Genomic DNA, 20,091 nt, shown 5'->3' on the forward strand with positions numbered 1-20,091 from the left:
TTACATATTCATCTTACTTTTTACTTTTAATCTTTATTCTTATGGAACGGACCAATTTTAATTTGAGTAATAAGACCACAGTGTTAAGCTTCTCAGCTAGCTTAAGACTATCCTGCTGGACAGTCCTACTGGACAGTCGGATAGTCCTCCAGAAAACCAAGGTTGATCTTCGCACATGATATATATAAGATTACAATTTAAACTGCTCAGTCATGCATTTTTTGTTGGCTCTACCGTCTAATAGTTCAGTCTTTATTCACACTGGGATAACACTGTGCATACTTTTGAGTTGTATGATTTTGTGGCCTGCTGTCAGCAATTATGTTACTCAATCTTTGTTTATGTTTTGTAGTTACTATAGTATATTTAATCATCGTCGTAGATGGGACTTTCCAAGTCTCACAGGGGAAAGTGATGTGGAAATTGACACCCTGCTGTTGAAATGATGAAAATTGATTATGATTATTGATTAATCTGATCGATTAATACAGTACCCCTTTTAGTGTTGTTCTGTATTAATGGAAACCATATGTTAAACTGTTGACTATAACTAATATCATTTAATGATAGAAGATATTGAGCCTGTGTCTGTGATCTGTGTAGTAGTGGCTGAGAAGCGAGGTAGGGGGCTACCCGGAAACAGGTATCTTCCTTCATAGGCAGAGGCCTAAGCCTCAAGGTGTACTGTTCTATCTAACCACAAATAAGCAGTGTTGTAGTACTCGAGACTGATGTTGGTCTGACCACAACTGCGGGAATATCACTAAATTGCCTGTGTATTGTTTAATTTATTTGTTAATATCATTACTGTTTTTAGATGTAAAACGCGACCTCTACTGGTGGAGGTACTGCTGGTTTGGAATAACATTACCTTGGAGAACTGCAAAAAATACATTTTAACATGATGTGCAAAAGACATTGAAAGGTAAGAAATAATACACATTCACGGTTTTATTGCCAACAGTCATACAGAATGATGATAACTCATACAACCAAATATTAAAACTGTAAACATTGTTTTGACTCAATTCTTTGTTTGAAAGTTTTTACTAGTTCCAAAATAGTATTTTTTTGGTGATCCCTCTGACAAAAATTCATATTTAGAATTTGGAAACCATATATAGAGAAAATCTTGAATCTCAAGCACCAATGCACAGCAGAGCAAAACACAACCTCTAGTGAAAGTACGGGCATGCCCCATGAAAGTTCAGGATTGCACTTTGAAGAAAACAACATTGGTAAAAAATAAAAGGCACATTTTCATAAACAGAAATCTATTTGACCTCACATGGATGTTGAGTGTACTCTGAAATGTATACCCCGTGCAACTCATAATACATCAGTTAATTTGATGCACAGTAGCGAATCAACAAATAACTGTTGGTGTTGTACTTGATGTTAAAGCTAGACTCAATAATACAACACCTTAACACACAGGAGGATGGTGATTTTCTGAAATCAACAGTAGGTCTATCAGCGTTGAAAATGGTAAAGTGTATTTTAATTCCTCCTGACATAAGGAAGAGTCAACGGTACTTCAGCAAAGTTCATGGTGGTTGACTTCTCTTGGAAATGTACCCCAGAGTAATAATGTCATCATATCAACCCACACTCAACCCATTGGTATTCTCTACTCAACAAACAGCAGTAAAAGAGAAAAACGAATCAGCCATTTTAAATTAAGTAGAATTGTGTTTTGATGGTGTCACTTGCTAAATCGCAGTTTCGGAATGTGTGTATAAAATATTAAGTCAGCAATGTAACATAGATTCACAAGTGTAAAACGGACAAGAGTTCAGTTCAACCAAGATTTACCTAGGTCGATGTAAAAGGGGGTTCTAACCAAGGTGAATCCTCAGTTGTAAAATTACTGTGAAGTCAAATTACTTGATCTAAAAACAGTAAGTAGTAATTTACAGTAAGTCTGACATAAAGCCTTGTTAGATTGCAAGTGAGGTTGGAAGTAACCAGCGATTGATAGCAGTTCCAAATATACAGCTAGTAACTTCAATTAAGTACTCAGTAATACAACTGTTAGGGAGGAGGGACTACAGGTCAATTCTCAACAAAGTGCACAGTTTATATTTTGTCACAAAGGACAATAGTTCTAATTATCAAGTGGTTCTTGGAGGATGTGAAATGGTGATCTTACAATATTACAGACCCTTTTTTTAACTAGAAACAGTATATTGTGAGAACTATATGCATGTTTACTTTTTCTTGCAGCAAAATACAGGTACACTAAGATACATTACAATTGTCTTGTCAAAGTAATTGAAAACTGACTGAATTTGGTTCAGTTGTATAGGCCCGACACATCAATAGCATGTTTGATAATGGTTTGAGAATTTTGTTGTCCAATAATGACGGCAAGGTGGAGAGATTCAAAACATTTAGCCTCTGTATTACAAGTATCACAATAATACAAGTGCTATCAAGTTAGTCATTGTAACTAAGCAAATTCTACAGTGACTACTGTTCTAGCTACCCTGTATCAATAACTGGAAATTGAGGTCTTAACAAAGGTCTGAACAACTATTATTCAAAACCGTATTTCTATAAGGTAAATTTTGTGTCAAGCTATATAACAAAATAAGCAACTGTAGGAGTAATCTTAACACAGCGACTGATATCCAGAATATTTCAGGCAGTCCAACAGTAACATAGACCCTTTAATAGTTCCTCAGTGATGGCCCTCAGTGGTGACAATCAAAGATAGGAGATCCACCATTGAGGTGTGAATATTCATAATTCATAACTGTTGTACCATTAAGTGATCTTTTTTGTGTTTTAGTGTGTTTTTTACAAATCCAATAAAGGGTGCTCTATGTAAAATTAAAAGGATTTTTTATAACTCCTCTTCAGTGATTATGTTTTCAACACATGGTGAATTGTTCTTATACAACTAACACAGATAATCTAAAGTTCTGTGCAATTAATTTGTGACCATTCATCAAATACTTTTGAAGTCAACAAAGCCAGAAAAACTAGCATAAACAATGTCTTAATATCCATTGCATGATTCAAGCCTCAAAAACGAATTCACTACACACCCAGTTAAAAGGATTTAGAAGTATCAATTAAGAAATATTGTTTTGAAAAGCATAAATATTTTACAGAGTGAGCATACACACGCACCTCTCCGAAAAGGGCATCAAGGTCTACAAACAATGTTTCACAAGTACAGTTGATTTCAACGTCATGCGACCGCTGTGGCACAAAAGTACTTCATGAACATTTTTAATGTACCTTTAAAGCCATGTTGACAGCACTATGGGAGGTGGCCGTGACCCTAGCACATCGGGACTACTGCAAAGCAAACACATTCACGTCTTTCCCAATAAAAGCAAAATCAATACAGACCTGGTCAGTTGTAACGCTAGCTGTGGGAAAACTCCCTAAAATAGTTCTATATAAATAGCATTTTATCCAACTGTAGTTTTTTTCTCCTTTAACTTTAACCAATGACCTGGTTGTGCTTGATAGACAAAACAAAAGTTTGGGATTTATTCTAAAATATTTTTTAATACCCCTCCTTGAGGTCGATTTGCTCTTGATCTAAACTACTGAAGGTTGTCCTTTTTGTTTTAGGACACCAAATCAACATATATGTCCAAATGCACTTATATGTCTTCTCAAAAATATAGCATTTCAATCATCACAACAAAATAAAAACAGTTCTAAAAATCGGCAATCTTCCTCAAGTGCTCCAGTGCACACACACCTATTCCAAGATACTGTCATCGCAAGGAACCTTGAAACAATAGTATATTCTCTATATTATCTTCAAGTTTCAGGTTGAAGGGAGGCTTGCAGTGTCTCCTACAGTACCCATCTGGCATTGCAAGTCACTGTTTTCTTCCCACTGGCTCCTTCAGGCACAGTTCACTTCCGGCAGACACTATGGGCAGGCTGTTGTCACGGTGATGGCCAATCAGATGGCTGATGCTATCAAATATGTGATCTTTCGTCCGTACCTTTTGAAAAGGGGGAGAATTATTTGTGTTTATTGCGGTGTAATTTCAGAGGCTGGTTAACATTTTACATTTTTGGAATTATATATATTTTACCCTTTCATATTTGTGGAATAAAAAAATATAAACATTCTTATATCACACTCTCACTTGCTCAATCTTTCACATTTTCCACCAATTCTTTAATCTTATCTTCCCCTTTCCCTTCCTCCATTTTTTGTCCTCCTCCCCTCTGTCCTACCGTGCCCTCTGGGTCGACCAGCAGCAGGTGTTTGACCAGACAATTGTGCATGCCTGTCAGGACATAGGAGCCAGGATTGGTGGTGCTCTTCCGCACCAGGAAGTCTCCATCCTCGCACAGAAGCTTTTCAGCCTGGCGCCGGCTCATTTCCCCGTGGTACCACACCTGACCCTCCAGCTCCTCCTGGGCCCGGAAGGCTGCCGAACGCACCAGCAGTGGGCTGGAGTTGTCAACAGATGTGGTCTTGTGCAGGGTGGGGGTCTGAGACTGGGTTAGAATGGCATCCTCAAAAGGCTCTTGAAGGGAGGTTGGGTGATAGAGAGAGAGGACAAAGGGAAGGATATGATCAAATAGACTATGCTAGAGTGAACACTTTGAATGTCCAAAAAGTTAAACAGAGGGGGCTATGCACGAAACGCTATGCACCATGTCTTTATTCAACCATTTCCTTTTTGTCCTACATCTGACATGGTAATATTACACCAAAATAGCAGGATCAAGACCCAATGTAGGAACAGAATAACCGAGCGTGCCTCTATAATTAACACTTCCTGTAAGACAACACATGAGCAAAGCAAGTTCAGGCATGGCACTCGGGCAGCGTGCGTCATATCACCCATCGCCGTGTTCTTAACCCATAGGCTTAGCTTGATAGGCGGCGCTATAAAGTCATCGCACACGCATCCTCGATTACCTTTGTGTTCTGCGCTGCTGCCACCCACCACCCTCCTCTTCTCCCCCATGTTGTCCCCGTGGGGGATTTAACTTGTTGCTCCCTGCCTCATGTCATGCATGCCGCAGTGAAGGCAGGGAACGCTTTCCCATGTACATCCATTCCGCCAATGTTTAACTTATTTTTCATGTATATGAATAAATGGTGAAATCAATCACATCTTGACTGAACTGAATGTTTTATACCCGGTGCATGCTCTGAGTGTGTTTGTGAAAAGGCCCTGGAAGGTTAGTAAATGAACAGATAGAACTACTTGTTCTCTTACTCATATCGAACAGGTCTTTCCTGGAACTGTCTTTGGCTGTGCTCGGGGTGCCCCCTGCCATGCCCTCCGCCTTGGCCTGCAGTGCCGCCTGAACTTGGGAGTCGATCTGCTGTGTGTTGATGTACGTTGGCCCATCACCCATTTCTGGTACTTGACTCTTCCCCTCTGGTAGACTGTACATGTCACATGACCCTGGACACGGGTAGATGATGTGCAATGGAAGGTTAAACGGACTAGCACAAGTCAAGGTCAGAGGGGAGGTTTCTGGTTACCCAACCACCTCTGTTATGTTCAAGAGATAGATTGTCTTATTACCCTGTTGTATGAATATAGACCTCCTTTCTTCCCCCCGGTTCTCCCCACAGTGTCGGCCCTGGTAGTATGTCTGGTCTACCATTGCACCTGGACCCATCTAACAAGCACAGACATCAATTTAGTCTTTATTCTTAAAATGTTATGGACTATTGTACATTTACATGTAGGATTTGCAATTCCCTCATCTTTTGAATGTAAACATGTTTTTGACAAGATCCCATCCTTTGTGTTTATCTTACCTGGTTGCCGTCCTGTCCTGCTATCTGATTGGTCAGCCGGGTGTCAATGAAGCCTCCAGTGGGTGGCATCTTCCCAGGGATGTTGTTGTAATAGGGGTGCTCGGCTGGCTCTTCCTCTTCCTCTGTCCAAGGCGAGTCATCCATGTTCAGGACCCTGGTACATACACAGGCATGAATGCACAAACACACAGGCAGGAACATATACACACAGGGGCAGGGGCGTACACACACATACACAGATGGATACACACAGGGCAGAGATACACATACGCAAACAGTGACGCACAAAAAACATAGGAATTGTCAAAGATTACTGAAAAATAACGACATAAATACCCCAGTCACTCAGAGTACAGTAGCTGACTAATTGTGACCCTGTTCTACTTAACCCTCTGCTTCCTTCATTTATATGGAAAATAGAAAAAATCAACCACATGAACATACATATTGCCTGCCTAAATGTCTACAGCTGATCTCACCTGTCATGCATGGGTGAAAGCTTGTTGGAGGGACACTGGAGGTATTGCTGGAAGCGAAGGTCAAAGGCTTGGCCAATTGTGCTGATGACATCCTGGGCCAGCCTATCAGAACACTCCAGGATGTGACACGCTAGACGAGGGAATGTGCCAGGTGTCGGCTGTTCAGTATTGGTTCAACACGTGCTAATTGCCAAGATGTCCCAGTAGGTGCTGATACTCCCACAACCACCCCCCACTACATACACAGACTCATACACACACACACACACAGACACACACCTCCCCCAAAAACATTTGGTTTGTTGTTTCTGAATGAAACATTCTCTGAAAGGACAAGAACAAGAACAAAGAGGAAATCTCCTTACCCCTTCGGTTCACAGGGTCTTTTGCCACATATGCAACAAAATCTGTTGTGTCCTAAAGGGGGCAACAACAAAACAATATCACACTGGCACTACACTAGGTCAGAATCCATCTGACAAGTGATAGCATGCAGATATAAAGTGGCTTTCCAATTATGACTATTACACCATTTATACAGAAGCTCATGCAGTCAATTTAGAGAACACTCTACTGTCACTTACTGGATCTCCCCCTGATGCAAAGGAAATGGACTGCATATGGTGATTGGCAATGATCTATCAACAAACAAAAAACAAACACAACCAATTTGAAAACTAGAAGCTTCCCGGACACATGTTGACTGTCTGACTTAAAGCTAGGATGTGTAACATGTTTTGTTATACTGAAGGTCTCTCCACATCATGATAGCAAACAATAATTTAAGTGATCTAAATGGGAAGCATCCTCCCCCTGATAGTTTTTTATTACATATTAGCAGGTTAAAGCTTCAATTAAAATTTGCTCAAATCAGCAAGGTGAACTGAGCAAGCTAGCGAACCTGAAGTGCTGCTGCAGCTGTGTGCTCCTCATGTGCAACAGCCTACAATCCAACAACACTTAACCCCCTCTACCAAAAAGCTAAACAAAACACAAGGGGGGTATTCCAGGTAGCAGGTTTAACAAAGTCTGAGCTTAACCCTGAACTCTGAGTTTAGTTACTCTAAAATGGGAATTTCCGAAAACTCGGTTCAAGAAAAGCTGATTTGAATTTGTTGACTCAACTCGGAGTACGTCAACTCTGAGTTGAGCGCGGGCATGAGAACTACTAAAATCCAACATCAATGGAGCTCCGATACTAGGATCCACCTTGGCACCCGGCGACAAAAAACGTCCTACTCCACCACACTTCAGACATAAATTTTATTTGTGTTTATGGTCAATCTGAGCACATATTCCGGAAAAAAAGCAACACGGCTGTAGCAGCGTATACAATTGGCGTGGGAGACGAACTGCTCAATGCATACATTTGAATGTAATAGCCAGTCCATACATTGAAAATGTAACCCCACTGTCTGTTAATATTACATAAGAAAAAATGATGGACTTAATAAAATAGCATGTTCAATGTTATATTAAATATAATAATATACCACGAACAGGTAAGACATATTTTGCTTAGGCTCTACGCTTGTGATAGTAGCCTCGACGTCACCTTGGTTTTAATCATATTCAACATGATACAAAGTAAATATCAATTGGTGCCTATTTCAACTTGTAGTAGCGGTTTCCCCCAACAGAATGCTTTCATTAAAGGATGATGATGATGATTAAGATGATGAAGAGACTGACTGCTGCCTCAGAAATGGATGCAGAGAATTATGTATGGTAGCAACTGGTAGTTCTCTCCCCATGTACTTTTATTTAAAGGCTTGTGCGGAATTGTCAGTTACACTGACATTATGAGAATAATGATTATAAAAAACGATTTGCACATTCTGATCCTGTTGAACCAGAGCATGGATGGCTTGGTGAGCCTACCCATTCCAAAAAGCCTTGTATCTTTGTGCATCAAGGCGTGGCCTGTAGCATCACCTATGGGGAGTGGTGGGCCATTTGTGGTGTGGTAGTTACTCTTGGCCTATAGTATCAATGTTTCAGGATTTTTATAACTTTTTATCTACTTTTCATCTTAATAAACATTCATAATAAACATTCTCAAGAGTCTTCATGTGAACTTTTGATTGAATCAGAGTATGGAAGTTTTGGACCGGCGGATGTGTAAAGCATTATTTTAGTGTTAGCGATAAATTAGATTCCCTTTATATCAATCCTTTTTAGAGATATGAAGTTGCCTTTGAACATGGTAAAATGTTGTAGTGTATTCCACCGATATACCAAGTTTGGTCTTGATATCTCAGAGATTTGCTGAGATTTGATCCAAATTCCTGTGTGGTTGCTTTGTTGACGATTTTGATTGGCTATACCAGACAAACGGTTTTGAAAACAGATATGAAAGTAATGCCTGAGTGAAGGTTTCTCTGACGATGATGTATGTCCATTCTGGGGAAGATTGGAAATACAATTGTAGGAGGAGTAGGCTTTCAAAGGTTTTCGATAAAACCGGAAAATCTATATAACCGGAAATGGACGTCATAGCCGAAGGCAAGCACACCCCAATAAGAAGAAGAAAAGGTAGAAACACTTAAATGGCTTCGCCGCTTGACCGCCAATAATAAATATAGCTGCATGCAGCAACAGTCTTGTCTGTCGCAGAGACAAGGCCTCTTGTCCGCTTTGGCATGCTCCTTGTCAAAATCGTTGGCGCGTTACTTGTGAACGGTTTGACTTATCGATACAATTTCAATAACTTTTTGTGAGCATGGTCTGAAGATGATCTGTTACGATTTTAATGAAAATCGGAGCAACCGCCTATGAGGAGTTTGAAAAAGTTAGCTTTTCGTACAACACAAATGACGGAAAAACAATCCTGACGAAGATGACGTCACAGGGTTCAGTCAAGTCTGCATCCAAGGAATCCAATGATACCTCAATTAAGAAAACTTACGGTTTACTTACGTCTTACGGTTCAAAAGTTGAGGGCGTAAACACACTTCCAACTTTGACCCCTTGGTGGCGCTATAGTGCTTCAGGGATCAACATGAAACTTGGTGACGATAATCAGGAGACCGTTCCAAATCAGTGTGCCAAATTTCAAAACTTCGCACCAATCGGTTCTATGGGATGCCATAGACTCCTAGTCCTAAGTATAATAATAATAAATATAGCTGCAAGCAGCGATGCGGGTTCCTCCACAAAATATTATACATACAACATATACACTGCAGAAGATCGAGACTTTTGACAACAAGAGAGCAAAACAACTTCATGTTTGGCCACCATTGATTCCAGATTCTCAGTCAATGCACAACTAACTGAAATCATGTGGTCAACTGGGCAAGACAGCATTCATTTTCAGCTTCTTGCAAGAAGAGCCTGTAGCGGCTTAGCAGCCGACTCTCTAGTCCCATTAAACTATACAGCATACACAATCAGGGTGACCAACAAGATTATATTAACTAACCAACAAAAACATTACAAACATCTAAATGAACAAACACAACAAGTGAAATCCCTCGCAAGGCTGTTGTAACCAAACTATTTTCCACAAGTCTTTGCATTTTTGGACATGCCGCACTGCATGCTGGGTACCCAAGGGTGCTGACGCTGATTATCTGGCTGTGCTCCGACTGCGTGATATGAGTATTAGTTTTTTGTCAGCTTTGGGACAAAGGTTAAGAAAAGTTTGACATTTCAAGGTTAAATTGCATGAAATTGTGCATGGTATTTCAGAATGATGTCTGCCTGTTTAACTAAACAAGTAATCAAAATTATGACAGGCAAAAAGACTGTGGCTGGAATCGAACCTGTGGCATTACGCTTTGCAGTAAAACGCTTCAATCCATTGAGCTACCCGCAAGGCTGAGAAATTCAGATCAGTTTCTGTCCCCCCCCAAAGATGTATATCCTGTAGCATGGCTTGTTCGATTCAGCCAAAGCTTAAACAGCTGTAATTCAATGATTTTTTGACATATCAAGGTGAAATTGCGCATGGTACTTCAGAACGATGTCATCCTGTTTAACTAAACATATATTCAAATTTAAGACAGATTCAGTGTTGCTGGATTTAAACCTACGACCTTATACTTAGCAGGTCACCGTTCCAGCTCGTTGAGCTATTCTCAGTGTTGAGTATTGGCATGTTCAGTTACTGAACAAAAAAAAGCTGTTTCTCCAAAGGCAAGCATTGTCAGATTTGGTCCAAGTTCAAACAGCTGTAATTCAGTCATATTTTGACTTATCAAGGTGAAATTGTTTATGGTACTTCATGGGCGTGTCACCTTAAAGCCTATTAGGTTTGAAAACCCATCATTCAAAATGTGATTTAGTGACACAAACATATTGAGGCAATGTGGAAATTTCCATAAATACACCCCTTTCAGCTATTTAGTATTTTATTCAATTGCTATACGTAACGTTTTTAAATACGTCAATGATACATATCTGTACAAAATCTCAAGTTAATTAGACCTTTGGTTCAAGAGAAGAGGAATTTTGAAGGTTTTCCCAAATTATCACTGTACAGGAAAAACGATCAGGCGGACCTTACGGCTCCCTGAGGCTTTTTTGTTCGCCATGAGAAATAAGGCATGCACACCAAGTTTCAGAAGAATTTGAGCAATGGGGTGGAAATGGTATCACTTAGAAAATCGGACGTTTGGGCGTCGCCTGTGGCGCCCCCTATGATCTGATGTGGGCCAGTCTGTGTTTGGGCCGTAGCTGTGGCATGTTGTATCAATATGCCAAATTTCAAAACTTTTTACCAATGTGTTCATGAGATAAATTACTAGAATAATAATAATAATAATAATAATACCAACAAACACAATAGGGTCCTCCTGACGGAGGAACCCTAAATATAGCTGCAAGCAGCAATGAAGGGGCCAAGCAGCATTCCATATGGAAATTCAGTAGCTAAAGAAACAAATCATAAAACACAGTCATGTCATTTTGAGACAAAATGCATTGGTTAGATGTAGCAGCGTTGTATCTACAAAGCACAATAAATCCACTTCTTCTTGACTATAAATCCCATGACAATGAAACGTTATTGTTACTATTACAATTATACTGCTAGACAGCTACTGTGGCGTCGCTAAACAGATTATCCAGTGTCACGATATGCTCGATGACTGTGGCTGGATTCGATATTACGACCATGCTCGATGACTGTGGCTGGATTCGATCTTACGACCTTGCAATTCAGAGGAACACATCTTATCCCAATGAGCTATTCTGGCTGCTGGGATATACTGTGTTTGGTTATTTTATTTAAAAAAGGAAGCTGTTTCTCCCGTGGCGAGCTTTGTCAGATTTGACCCAAGAATAAACAGCTGTAATTCAGTCATATTTTGACATATCAAGGTGATTGTGTTAGGAACATGATTAGATGACATGCTTGTGATTACATTATCAAAGTTTCGTCTCCATACCGTAAACCGTCGCAGAGACAAGGCCTCACGTCCGCTGTGGCGTGCTCTTTGTCAAAATTGTTTGCGCGTTACTTGTGAACGGTTTGACTCATCGATAAACTTTTGATAACTTTTAGTCGGCATGGTCTGAAGATGATCTGTTGCAATTTTCATGAAAATCGGAGCACCGGCCTAGGACTAGTTCGAAAAAGTTGGCATTTCTTAAAATACAAATGACGTAAAAACCATCATGACGACAATGACGTCACAGGGTTCAATCGAATCGTCTGCATCCATGGAATCCAATGATACCTCAATAAAAAAAACGGTATCACAGTTCAAAAGTTGTGGGCGTAAACGCACCTCCAACTTTGACTCCTTGGTGGCGCTATAGAGCTTCAGGGATCGACACGAAACTTTGCTGACGATAATCAGGAGACCGTTCCAAATCAGTGTGCCAAATTTCAAAACGCTGCACCAATCTGTTCTGTGGGCTGCCATAGACTCCTAGTCCTAAGTATAAATATAAATCCCCTGACAATGAAATGTTATTGTTACCATTATGATTATACTGCTAGACCACTACTGTGGCATACCTGGTTTCACTAAACAGATAATCCAGTGTCGCCACATGCTTGAAGATTGTGGCTGGATTCATTCCTACGCCCTTGCGTTCCGAAGCAGCACGTCTTGTCTCAGTGAGCTATTCTCGCTGCTGGAAAATGCTGTGTTTGGTTACATTATAAAAAAAAGGAAGCCGTTTCTCCCGTGGCGAGCTTTGTCACATTTGACCCAAGAATAAACAGCTGTAATTCAGTCATATTTTGACATATCAAGGTGATTCTGGTAGGAAGATGATTACATGACATGCTCGTGATGACATTATCAAAGTTTCGACTCCATACGGTAAACCATCGCAGAGACAAGGCCTCACTTCCACTTTGGCGTGCTCCTTGTCAAAACCGTTTGCGCGTTACTCGTGAACGATTTGGCTCATCGATAAACTTTTGATAACTTTTAGTCGGCATGGTCTGAAGATGATCTGTTGCAATTTTCATGAAAATCGGAGCACCGGCCTAGGACTAGTTCGAAAAAGTTGGCATTTCTTAAAATACAAATGACGTAAAAACCATCATGACGACAATTACGTCACAGGGTTCAATCGAATCATCTGCATCTACGGAATCGAATGAAACCTCACTTAAGAAAAACGGTCTCATGGTTCCAAAGTTATGGGCGTAAACGCACTTCCAACTTTGACGACTTCTCGCTGCTGGGAAATGCTGTGTTTGGTTACTATATTAAAAAAAGGAAGAGGTTTCTCCCGTGGCGTACGTTGTCAGATTTGACCCAAGTATAAACAGCTGTAATTCAGTCATATTTTGACGTATCAAGGTGATTGGGAGGAAGATGAGCTTCAGGGATTGACATGAAACTTGGTGATGATAATCAGGAGACTGTTCCCAATCAGCGTGCCAAAATTCGAAACTTTTCACCAATCGGTTCTATGGGCTGCCATAGGCTCCTAGTCCTAAGTATAATAATAATAATAATGATAAAACTAACAAAAATAATAGGTGCCACAGCAGCTTCGCTGCTGCTTGGCCCCTAATAAAACTAACAAAAACAACAGGAGCCACTTGGCCCCTAATAATAATAATAAAACTAACAAAAACAATAGGTGCCACAGGAGCTTCGCTGCTGCTTGGCTCCTAATAATAATAATAATAATAATAAAACTAACAAAAACAATAGGTGCCACCTATAGAAACACTTCAGGGGCTTGGGTTGCTTTGACCCATTTTACAATAATTTACATATCATAAATTGGGGTTTCTTTCAACCAACACCTTTCAAACCAAAAAGAACAATGGGTATCACAGCTCTTCACAAGTGATTCATAAATGCTCATTTCACTACTTTCATTGAATTTTGACGTTTCATTCACTTTTAAAGCATTTTTCCAAAATAATAAATAGGACATTGAAAGAGATAAGTGGTGAAAACCCCCAGAAAAGATTCAAAAGGCACAACTTGAAAGCCACAAAAAGGTATAAAAGACCGAAACGTAAAAGTGTAACAAATACGTTCTCCCTTCCCTAGGAACACAGAAAAATATGTCAGTGTAACTAAGTTTAGTGTCGTTCATTCAGTCATGTACTATCTCTTTTCATATTCCAGTTTTTCTGTCTCCAGACTTTTTTTTAATTAAAAGCCTCTTATAATCGAGCTCAAGGGTTCTTTTATACAGGGCCCTCACATTGTCTGCTCCAACCTGAAACAAATAAAGAACATTGTCCCTTTCCAAGGCACACTTGAACAAAGTTGAAGGTGTCCATTTGACTACTGTATTTCAAGGTTCATTGCTCATACTTTGTGTCTTTGTCTTAGCCTTGAAGTGGAGGCCCTAGGCTCAGGGGGAGGAAGAAGTTCCTCTTCCTGCTGAGTTTAACATCATAGCAATTTAATCAATTGAGTCATATTTGAAATGAGCACTTTAAGAACTTGTGTCTTATGTTGAGACCACCACCATTACTAAGTCATTACAAACAATTCAATCACAGCCACACGTTCACACACTCTCACCATCTGTGTTGCAAGTGGTAAATAAAACTCAAAAGTGTACTCCCAAAATGAGCAGGCAGACTCAGTTTCCTGATCATCTAAGAACTCCACTTGAGAAAGTAAATGGTATATTTGATCAATATTCAGCAACCACATATGGCATACATACTGGCGTATGACTATTAGTTTCACTGTTACCTCTGTATGGCACAGTGGGACGACAGTGGGTGGTGGCAGCAACACCACTGTATTTCCTGTCACTGCAGAGAACAGTAATACATTTCACTCCTACAATATTCATAAATAATTGTTGAATAAACATGGTGACATTACTTGATTACTTGAAACATACATATGCCTGGTCTTCCAACCTGCTGCCACCAGGGTCTAAAGAAATGCCCCCTTCCACTCCTTCCATCATGGGGTGACCCTGATAGCTGAAGAGGGCCAGCTCCTCGGCAGGAGTGAAGTCCTGTGGAGGAGCCACCCCCCCCCCAATTCTTCTTCCTGTTGGCTGCAAGCAATTTCATTGTTCTATAGGCCTTTTGTAGCTATACAATATCCTACAAAATGGACTAATTCAGGCAATTCAGCCTTGTACTTGTTGGCCTTAAAATATGTACAAGTATTGCTTACTGCTACTTACCGTTTTGAATTATGGTTTCATATTTATTTTTTATTTGCTCCCACAATCGTTTGCCACTGCAGTGTTGCAAGTAAAATAATAAAGCAACAAAAGTTTAACTTTGTGGAATGCACACGTATAATTTAGTCACATCTTCAATAAGTCATGTAGCTTACACATTTACAGCGTCTGCTATTTTCTGCCAGCCTGGCAGCAGCAACTTTATTGAATTTTGCCTGTATTTGTATTCCTGATATGCTTGTATTACAATATTTCACTCAGGAGGAGTAGGCAAAGTTTGTAAGATTATTGTCTGCTCCTCCTGCGTGTTGTTTCGTCCTGCGTCCTTGTTTCGTCCATATTTGCGATTAGACATACGGTTCAAACACCGCCCCTTTATGTGAATGCGCACGTCTTTAGATTGGAAAGCTCTGGTTTGAGTTACAGAATTGATAACCGCCGTCGTTGCACCGCTTATCGTGATTGTAAGGCTTCACGTAGCCGGGTAACTGAAAGTAATCCAGAACATGTTGATCTTGATTCGTACTACAGACCTCAGGTCATGTAATTGCGTGGCTACGAAGCTCAAATTAAATAAGGGGATATCTAGTTAGCAACTAATGGCTAGACCTGAGCTTCCGTGCAACGTTGCAGTAGCTAGACCAGCTAGTTAGCACTGATAGCACGGGACAATATATGCAATATTGTTAGAAATATTAATCTATCAAGCATTGCACAGTCAGTCGGTGAACAAGTTTAAGAAAGCTTTATTACTTGCGGCCGGCCCACAAGGAGACAAAAACATCACACGCCATTGTGCTACAAAGTTTGTCTGGTTCACAAGTTTTCAAGTAAGATTATTTATTGGTGAGAAGTCTCCTCCCCTGCATATCAGCTGTCAATATGATCGATCCCAGAGACAGAGTGCGCGTGCACGTGGAAACTTACAGAGTTCTCTGACCCTAGGCTTGACCATATGATTCACTCAGCACAGATAAGGTTAACACATTTATTGCACCTCTAGCATACTAATGGTCAACTTTGATCAGTTTGTCTACATAAGCCTAGTGTCATCTATAAGTTATGTGGGGAGAGGGTTCTCTGCTGGCAAGGAATGCTGAACACAGAATCATTCTTATTACAGGATAACAGTTACATATTCAATTTTTCCAACATATCCCTCCTGTTTATCCTGAATAAAAGGTGTTATTCCAAAACCACGCCTACACACAGCCAATAAAATCAAAAACACATAAAATCTAAACAATTCATAAAAATCAAAAATATGTAATATTTAATAAGACTATACAGCATTATAGTCTAGTGGTGTGAATGCTTGGACATGACGGAAGCCCATGGTATTGGGTAAAACCCATCATCACGCAGAAGAATGGTCATTTGACGTCTGTTGCATTCACCGGCAGACCTGGACTTCATCTCAGATCTCATTCACCACCAAAATCAAATAGAAACAAACATTGCAACAAAGAAATCAATACAGAAATTATCAGAATATCAGAACATGCCTACTTGTTGTCAACATGGTCATCTCTAAAACCATCAACCATTCAGTAAACTGTCAGTCAGATTTTTCTAAGACAGTCGAAACCAGGCCCTGATTGTGCTCTTCCTCTCCAGGTTAGGTGATAAGCATTTCTCTCCAAGTCAGGGAGTCATCATTTAACCAAACAAAAACTTGTTTAACCCTTAAGTCACCCCAGATTTTGTCTCCAGGTGTACTCCCCCAGTCAAACTTATCTCCATTTTATAGATGGCAAAAGAAGCTCACCCTCCCCCGAATCAGATCTCCTACAGAGCGGTCAGGACTTTTGGTCAACAGACATTTTTCTCCAGCCTGCTGCTAAGTCTTTTATAACCTCTGCATGATAAGACACATCACTTTGGCACAAATCCTAAAATCTCATTACATGTTCTCAATTTCTATTTCTTTTCAAATTAATATCAACTTTCTGTAGTACAAATAGGTTTCTCAAAAACAAAACATTAAGCTTTAATGCAACTCCCAAATAATATTTCATTAAGTCACAAATGAAACAGTATTGTTATCTCCTCTTCCGACAGTCTATAACTGTTCTAGGTAACTGGTAGAACGCATCATGATAGGAGTGTTTGTACCTACATTTTATTCCACAGAAAGGTTTCTAACCTATCTCAAGATTAAAACTTTACTTCTGAATCTATTTAAAATGTGCATTGTTATCATTGAAATAGGTCAATCTTTACTTCCATAGTCATAGCATCATTCAGAATTGTTCATACGTTTTTCAACATACAAACGGAATGTCATCCCCAAGACAATTCCCCTTGTTTCCCAAAGTCCAATTTGTTGAAACGGATGCCATGATTGTGTACATGGTGATTGTGTAATCTTCTCGTAGAAGATGTAGTCCAGTTGATTTAACGGCAACCTCAACGCACTGTACTATAGGCACAGCGCAGAGTTTTCCTTAATTTGATGTCATCAAACACAGTGCACGCTTGACTTACGTGTACCATGCCATCTCTGAAACTAGCCAGAATTACCCCTTCAGCTCGGGTAATTTTCCAGGACTTTAAGTTTTCAAATCCGTCACCACAATCCAGTCTCCTTAGGTCAGCACCTTTCACTAGATTGAGACAGCATCTTTCTCCTGTCTGCGAATTTCAAAAGAAGTAGACTACACAGTAATTAAAATTACATTCTCACAGAGGTCAGTTGAAAGCAACTGACTCGCCGTTGGTCCATTCCTGAATCTTTAAAACATTTCTTTAGCTCAATAAAGTTCATGCATATCTTGTTCTCACTAAAATCGGGTATGCTAAAAAAGTTTTTTCTTTTTCTCTGATAGTTTGGAACTCCATATGCTATGAACACTTTCGTTAACACTCCCTCCTGTTGAGACATGATTCATCTCATGGCTCAATATTATAGCATAATGAAATAGATTCTTTAGTATCACAAGTTCCTCCTGTGAATTTACATAACCCCTCATTTTTGTGACACTTCTTGCATATCTCTCAAGACAGTGTCATCCACATTTCCTAATGTTAAGACATCTTGTATGGCTGTCTCTTTGCTGCCACATCTGCTTTAGCATTCCCAGAAAAATAAAATCAATGTTATCAGTATGAACTTCTAGTTCCTGTGTAATCTGTTTAATCACTCAGATGGAATAGCACTGTGCCTGGTTGAGGTCTAGCTTTGGCACATGCAAGACAGTTGGACTGCCCTCTTTTTTGTGAGCAGTAAACATTATCCATTCCAACCACAAATTTTCTGTCAGTAAATCCAGTTCCTAATACTAGTTTGTTCTGCTTATCTCAGCGGTGTTGTCTTTATCTGTCCTATTGTTTCCACTAGGGGCATCATACAGGAGCAATCACCTTTTCAAACCATAGTAAAGGGAAGACTATTAAGAATATTAGCAACAGTAACTACCTATGGTACCACAGATCTCACAATAATATGGAAGAGGAAATAGGTAACCCATCTTTTCTACCTTTCCCCTGCTTACTGTCCTATTTAGTCTACACCTCATGTCTGTTTGCCGTTGGTTTCTTCACTGAGGTTGAGACGCGCCTTTCTTTAAGAGAATGACTCCCCTTTGTAGGCAGACTTGTGCCTCAAGACCGTGGTGAGTAACTAATCTGTCCCTGTATCGATTTCCCTTACTTTCTTACAATGTGACAAGCTCACAATCTCCAAAGTGTCCTCTGCTATTTTGACTGCAGTGGGTGTGGTGAGTAGTACCTGTTATGGTCCCTCCCACCTGGGCTGGACCAGTTCTTTCTTTTAATAACTTTAATCAATACCTAATCTTCTGGTTTGACTCATCCACGCTTTGGTTTACTGCTTCACCTGGAACAGAATTTAGCAGAAGATATCTATTTTCTAGTTAGCATTTTGTATAAAATCGGTTAACTTTTTCATCCACCTCTTCAGGAATTTGGACTAGTTCTAGTAGAACCAACACAAGTTCTTCAAAATTATTATCTTTCCAGGTGATCATTGCCCTATTTATCCATTGTTGAGCAAACATATATAACAAGACAATACCTCATCATTTGATATTCAACTCCTATTACTTATGTCTAGAAGTCTGTTTCTTTGTTCCCTTTTAAACAAAATCAACTGTTAGTCTAATTTCTTTCAATCCAAAAATCTTTTCTTTCATTCAAAACAGTTAAGTTTAAGACCTATATCATTTTAGATTCTCTGTTTAACAAATCACACCTCTTCTTGTCAAAGATATGATAAAAACCATTGTCATTATCCCAAACCAGAATTTAAACTGTATGTTTCTCAAATGAAAAAATAGACCACTAAATGTTCCCAATGTAGCTATTAACAAAACATGTTTCCAACTATATTTTCCATAAAGGTCAGATAGGTAGAACTTCATAACCTGCTTTGGCTGCAGTCCAAAACAAGCTAATTAGCACAAACCATCATAACCACAATCTATCAGACTTAATGAGTCTTGTCAAATGATTTCAGAACAAAGGTTATAATAACCCTCCTTATGCACTAATACCATTTATTAATACAACCTTATCACAGCTTAACTGTTCATCCCAAACGTTGTGTCAGGCTCTACTATCAAAATCCAAATAAAAATACATTTTAGTTATTTTCTCTTTCTCATTTCATAACCAAATTGCATCCAATACCTCCATAAAAACTCTAAAAAACCCTAGATTTTACTATTTTGACTTAAAATGTTTTCCAATACATTCAAAGCATATGCATAGTTCCCTTTTCAGAACATCAACGTGTTTAAACCAATCATCTCTTCACAACCACAAAACGTTCTCCTGCTTCATTTCATAAACTTTTTATGGTTCACTCTAAACCAATCTTTCATGTAACCATTTTTTTTTTTTAAGATAAAGTTACATTTCAAATCAAACTCTTAAACAAAACACATTCCTTCGTCCTCCTTTCTGTCTAACACAAACTTCCCGTAATTTCCGGTAACACAAAAGGTTGCCATTATTGACTGAATCTCGCCGTTTGATTTCAGAATTTAGCCTTCTACTAATTCTCTGACCCATATTTGACTTTGGTTTAAACTATCGTTATCATGACTTTGTTTCATGAAATCCATGTTTAGATAGGTTAAAACTGCTCCCAGACCTAAGTCACTCATGCCATATTACGCTCCGCTCTTTTTAAACCTTTAAATTCACAATTTAACAAGAGTAACATAAGCCTGTAAAACAAAACCTTATTCTATAACTTCTCAAAAGTCTTATCAAAGCATGTAATACAGAATACTCCTT

General features: G+C 39.3%; 1 protein-coding gene across 1 annotated transcript in view; it reads right to left on the bottom strand.

Annotated features, from left to right (window-relative positions):
* Window positions 1-950: 950 nt before the first annotated feature.
* The window catches only part of shc3 (SHC (Src homology 2 domain containing) transforming protein 3), a 72,414-nt gene continuing 53,273 nt past the window's right edge, over window positions 951-20,091 (bottom strand). Inside the window, exons 5-12 of the mRNA XM_084693855.1 lie at window positions 6,831-6,884; window positions 6,612-6,663; window positions 6,247-6,376; window positions 5,768-5,921; window positions 5,529-5,625; window positions 5,214-5,405; window positions 4,216-4,511; window positions 951-3,977 (exon numbers count right to left, since the gene is read on the bottom strand). Of these exons, the coding sequence (XP_084549981.1) occupies window positions 3,849-3,977; window positions 4,216-4,511; window positions 5,214-5,405; window positions 5,529-5,625; window positions 5,768-5,921; window positions 6,247-6,376; window positions 6,612-6,663; window positions 6,831-6,884 (1,104 nt within the window). The 3' untranslated portion in view covers window positions 951-3,848. The remainder of the gene's footprint in view (window positions 3,978-4,215; window positions 4,512-5,213; window positions 5,406-5,528; window positions 5,626-5,767; window positions 5,922-6,246; window positions 6,377-6,611; window positions 6,664-6,830; window positions 6,885-20,091) is intronic.

The sequence above is a fragment of the Hypomesus nipponensis genome, chromosome 27 (assembly GCF_054491055.1).
Source record: "Hypomesus nipponensis isolate SF chromosome 27, ASM5449105v1, whole genome shotgun sequence".
NCBI lineage: Eukaryota > Metazoa > Chordata > Actinopteri > Osmeriformes > Osmeridae > Hypomesus > Hypomesus nipponensis.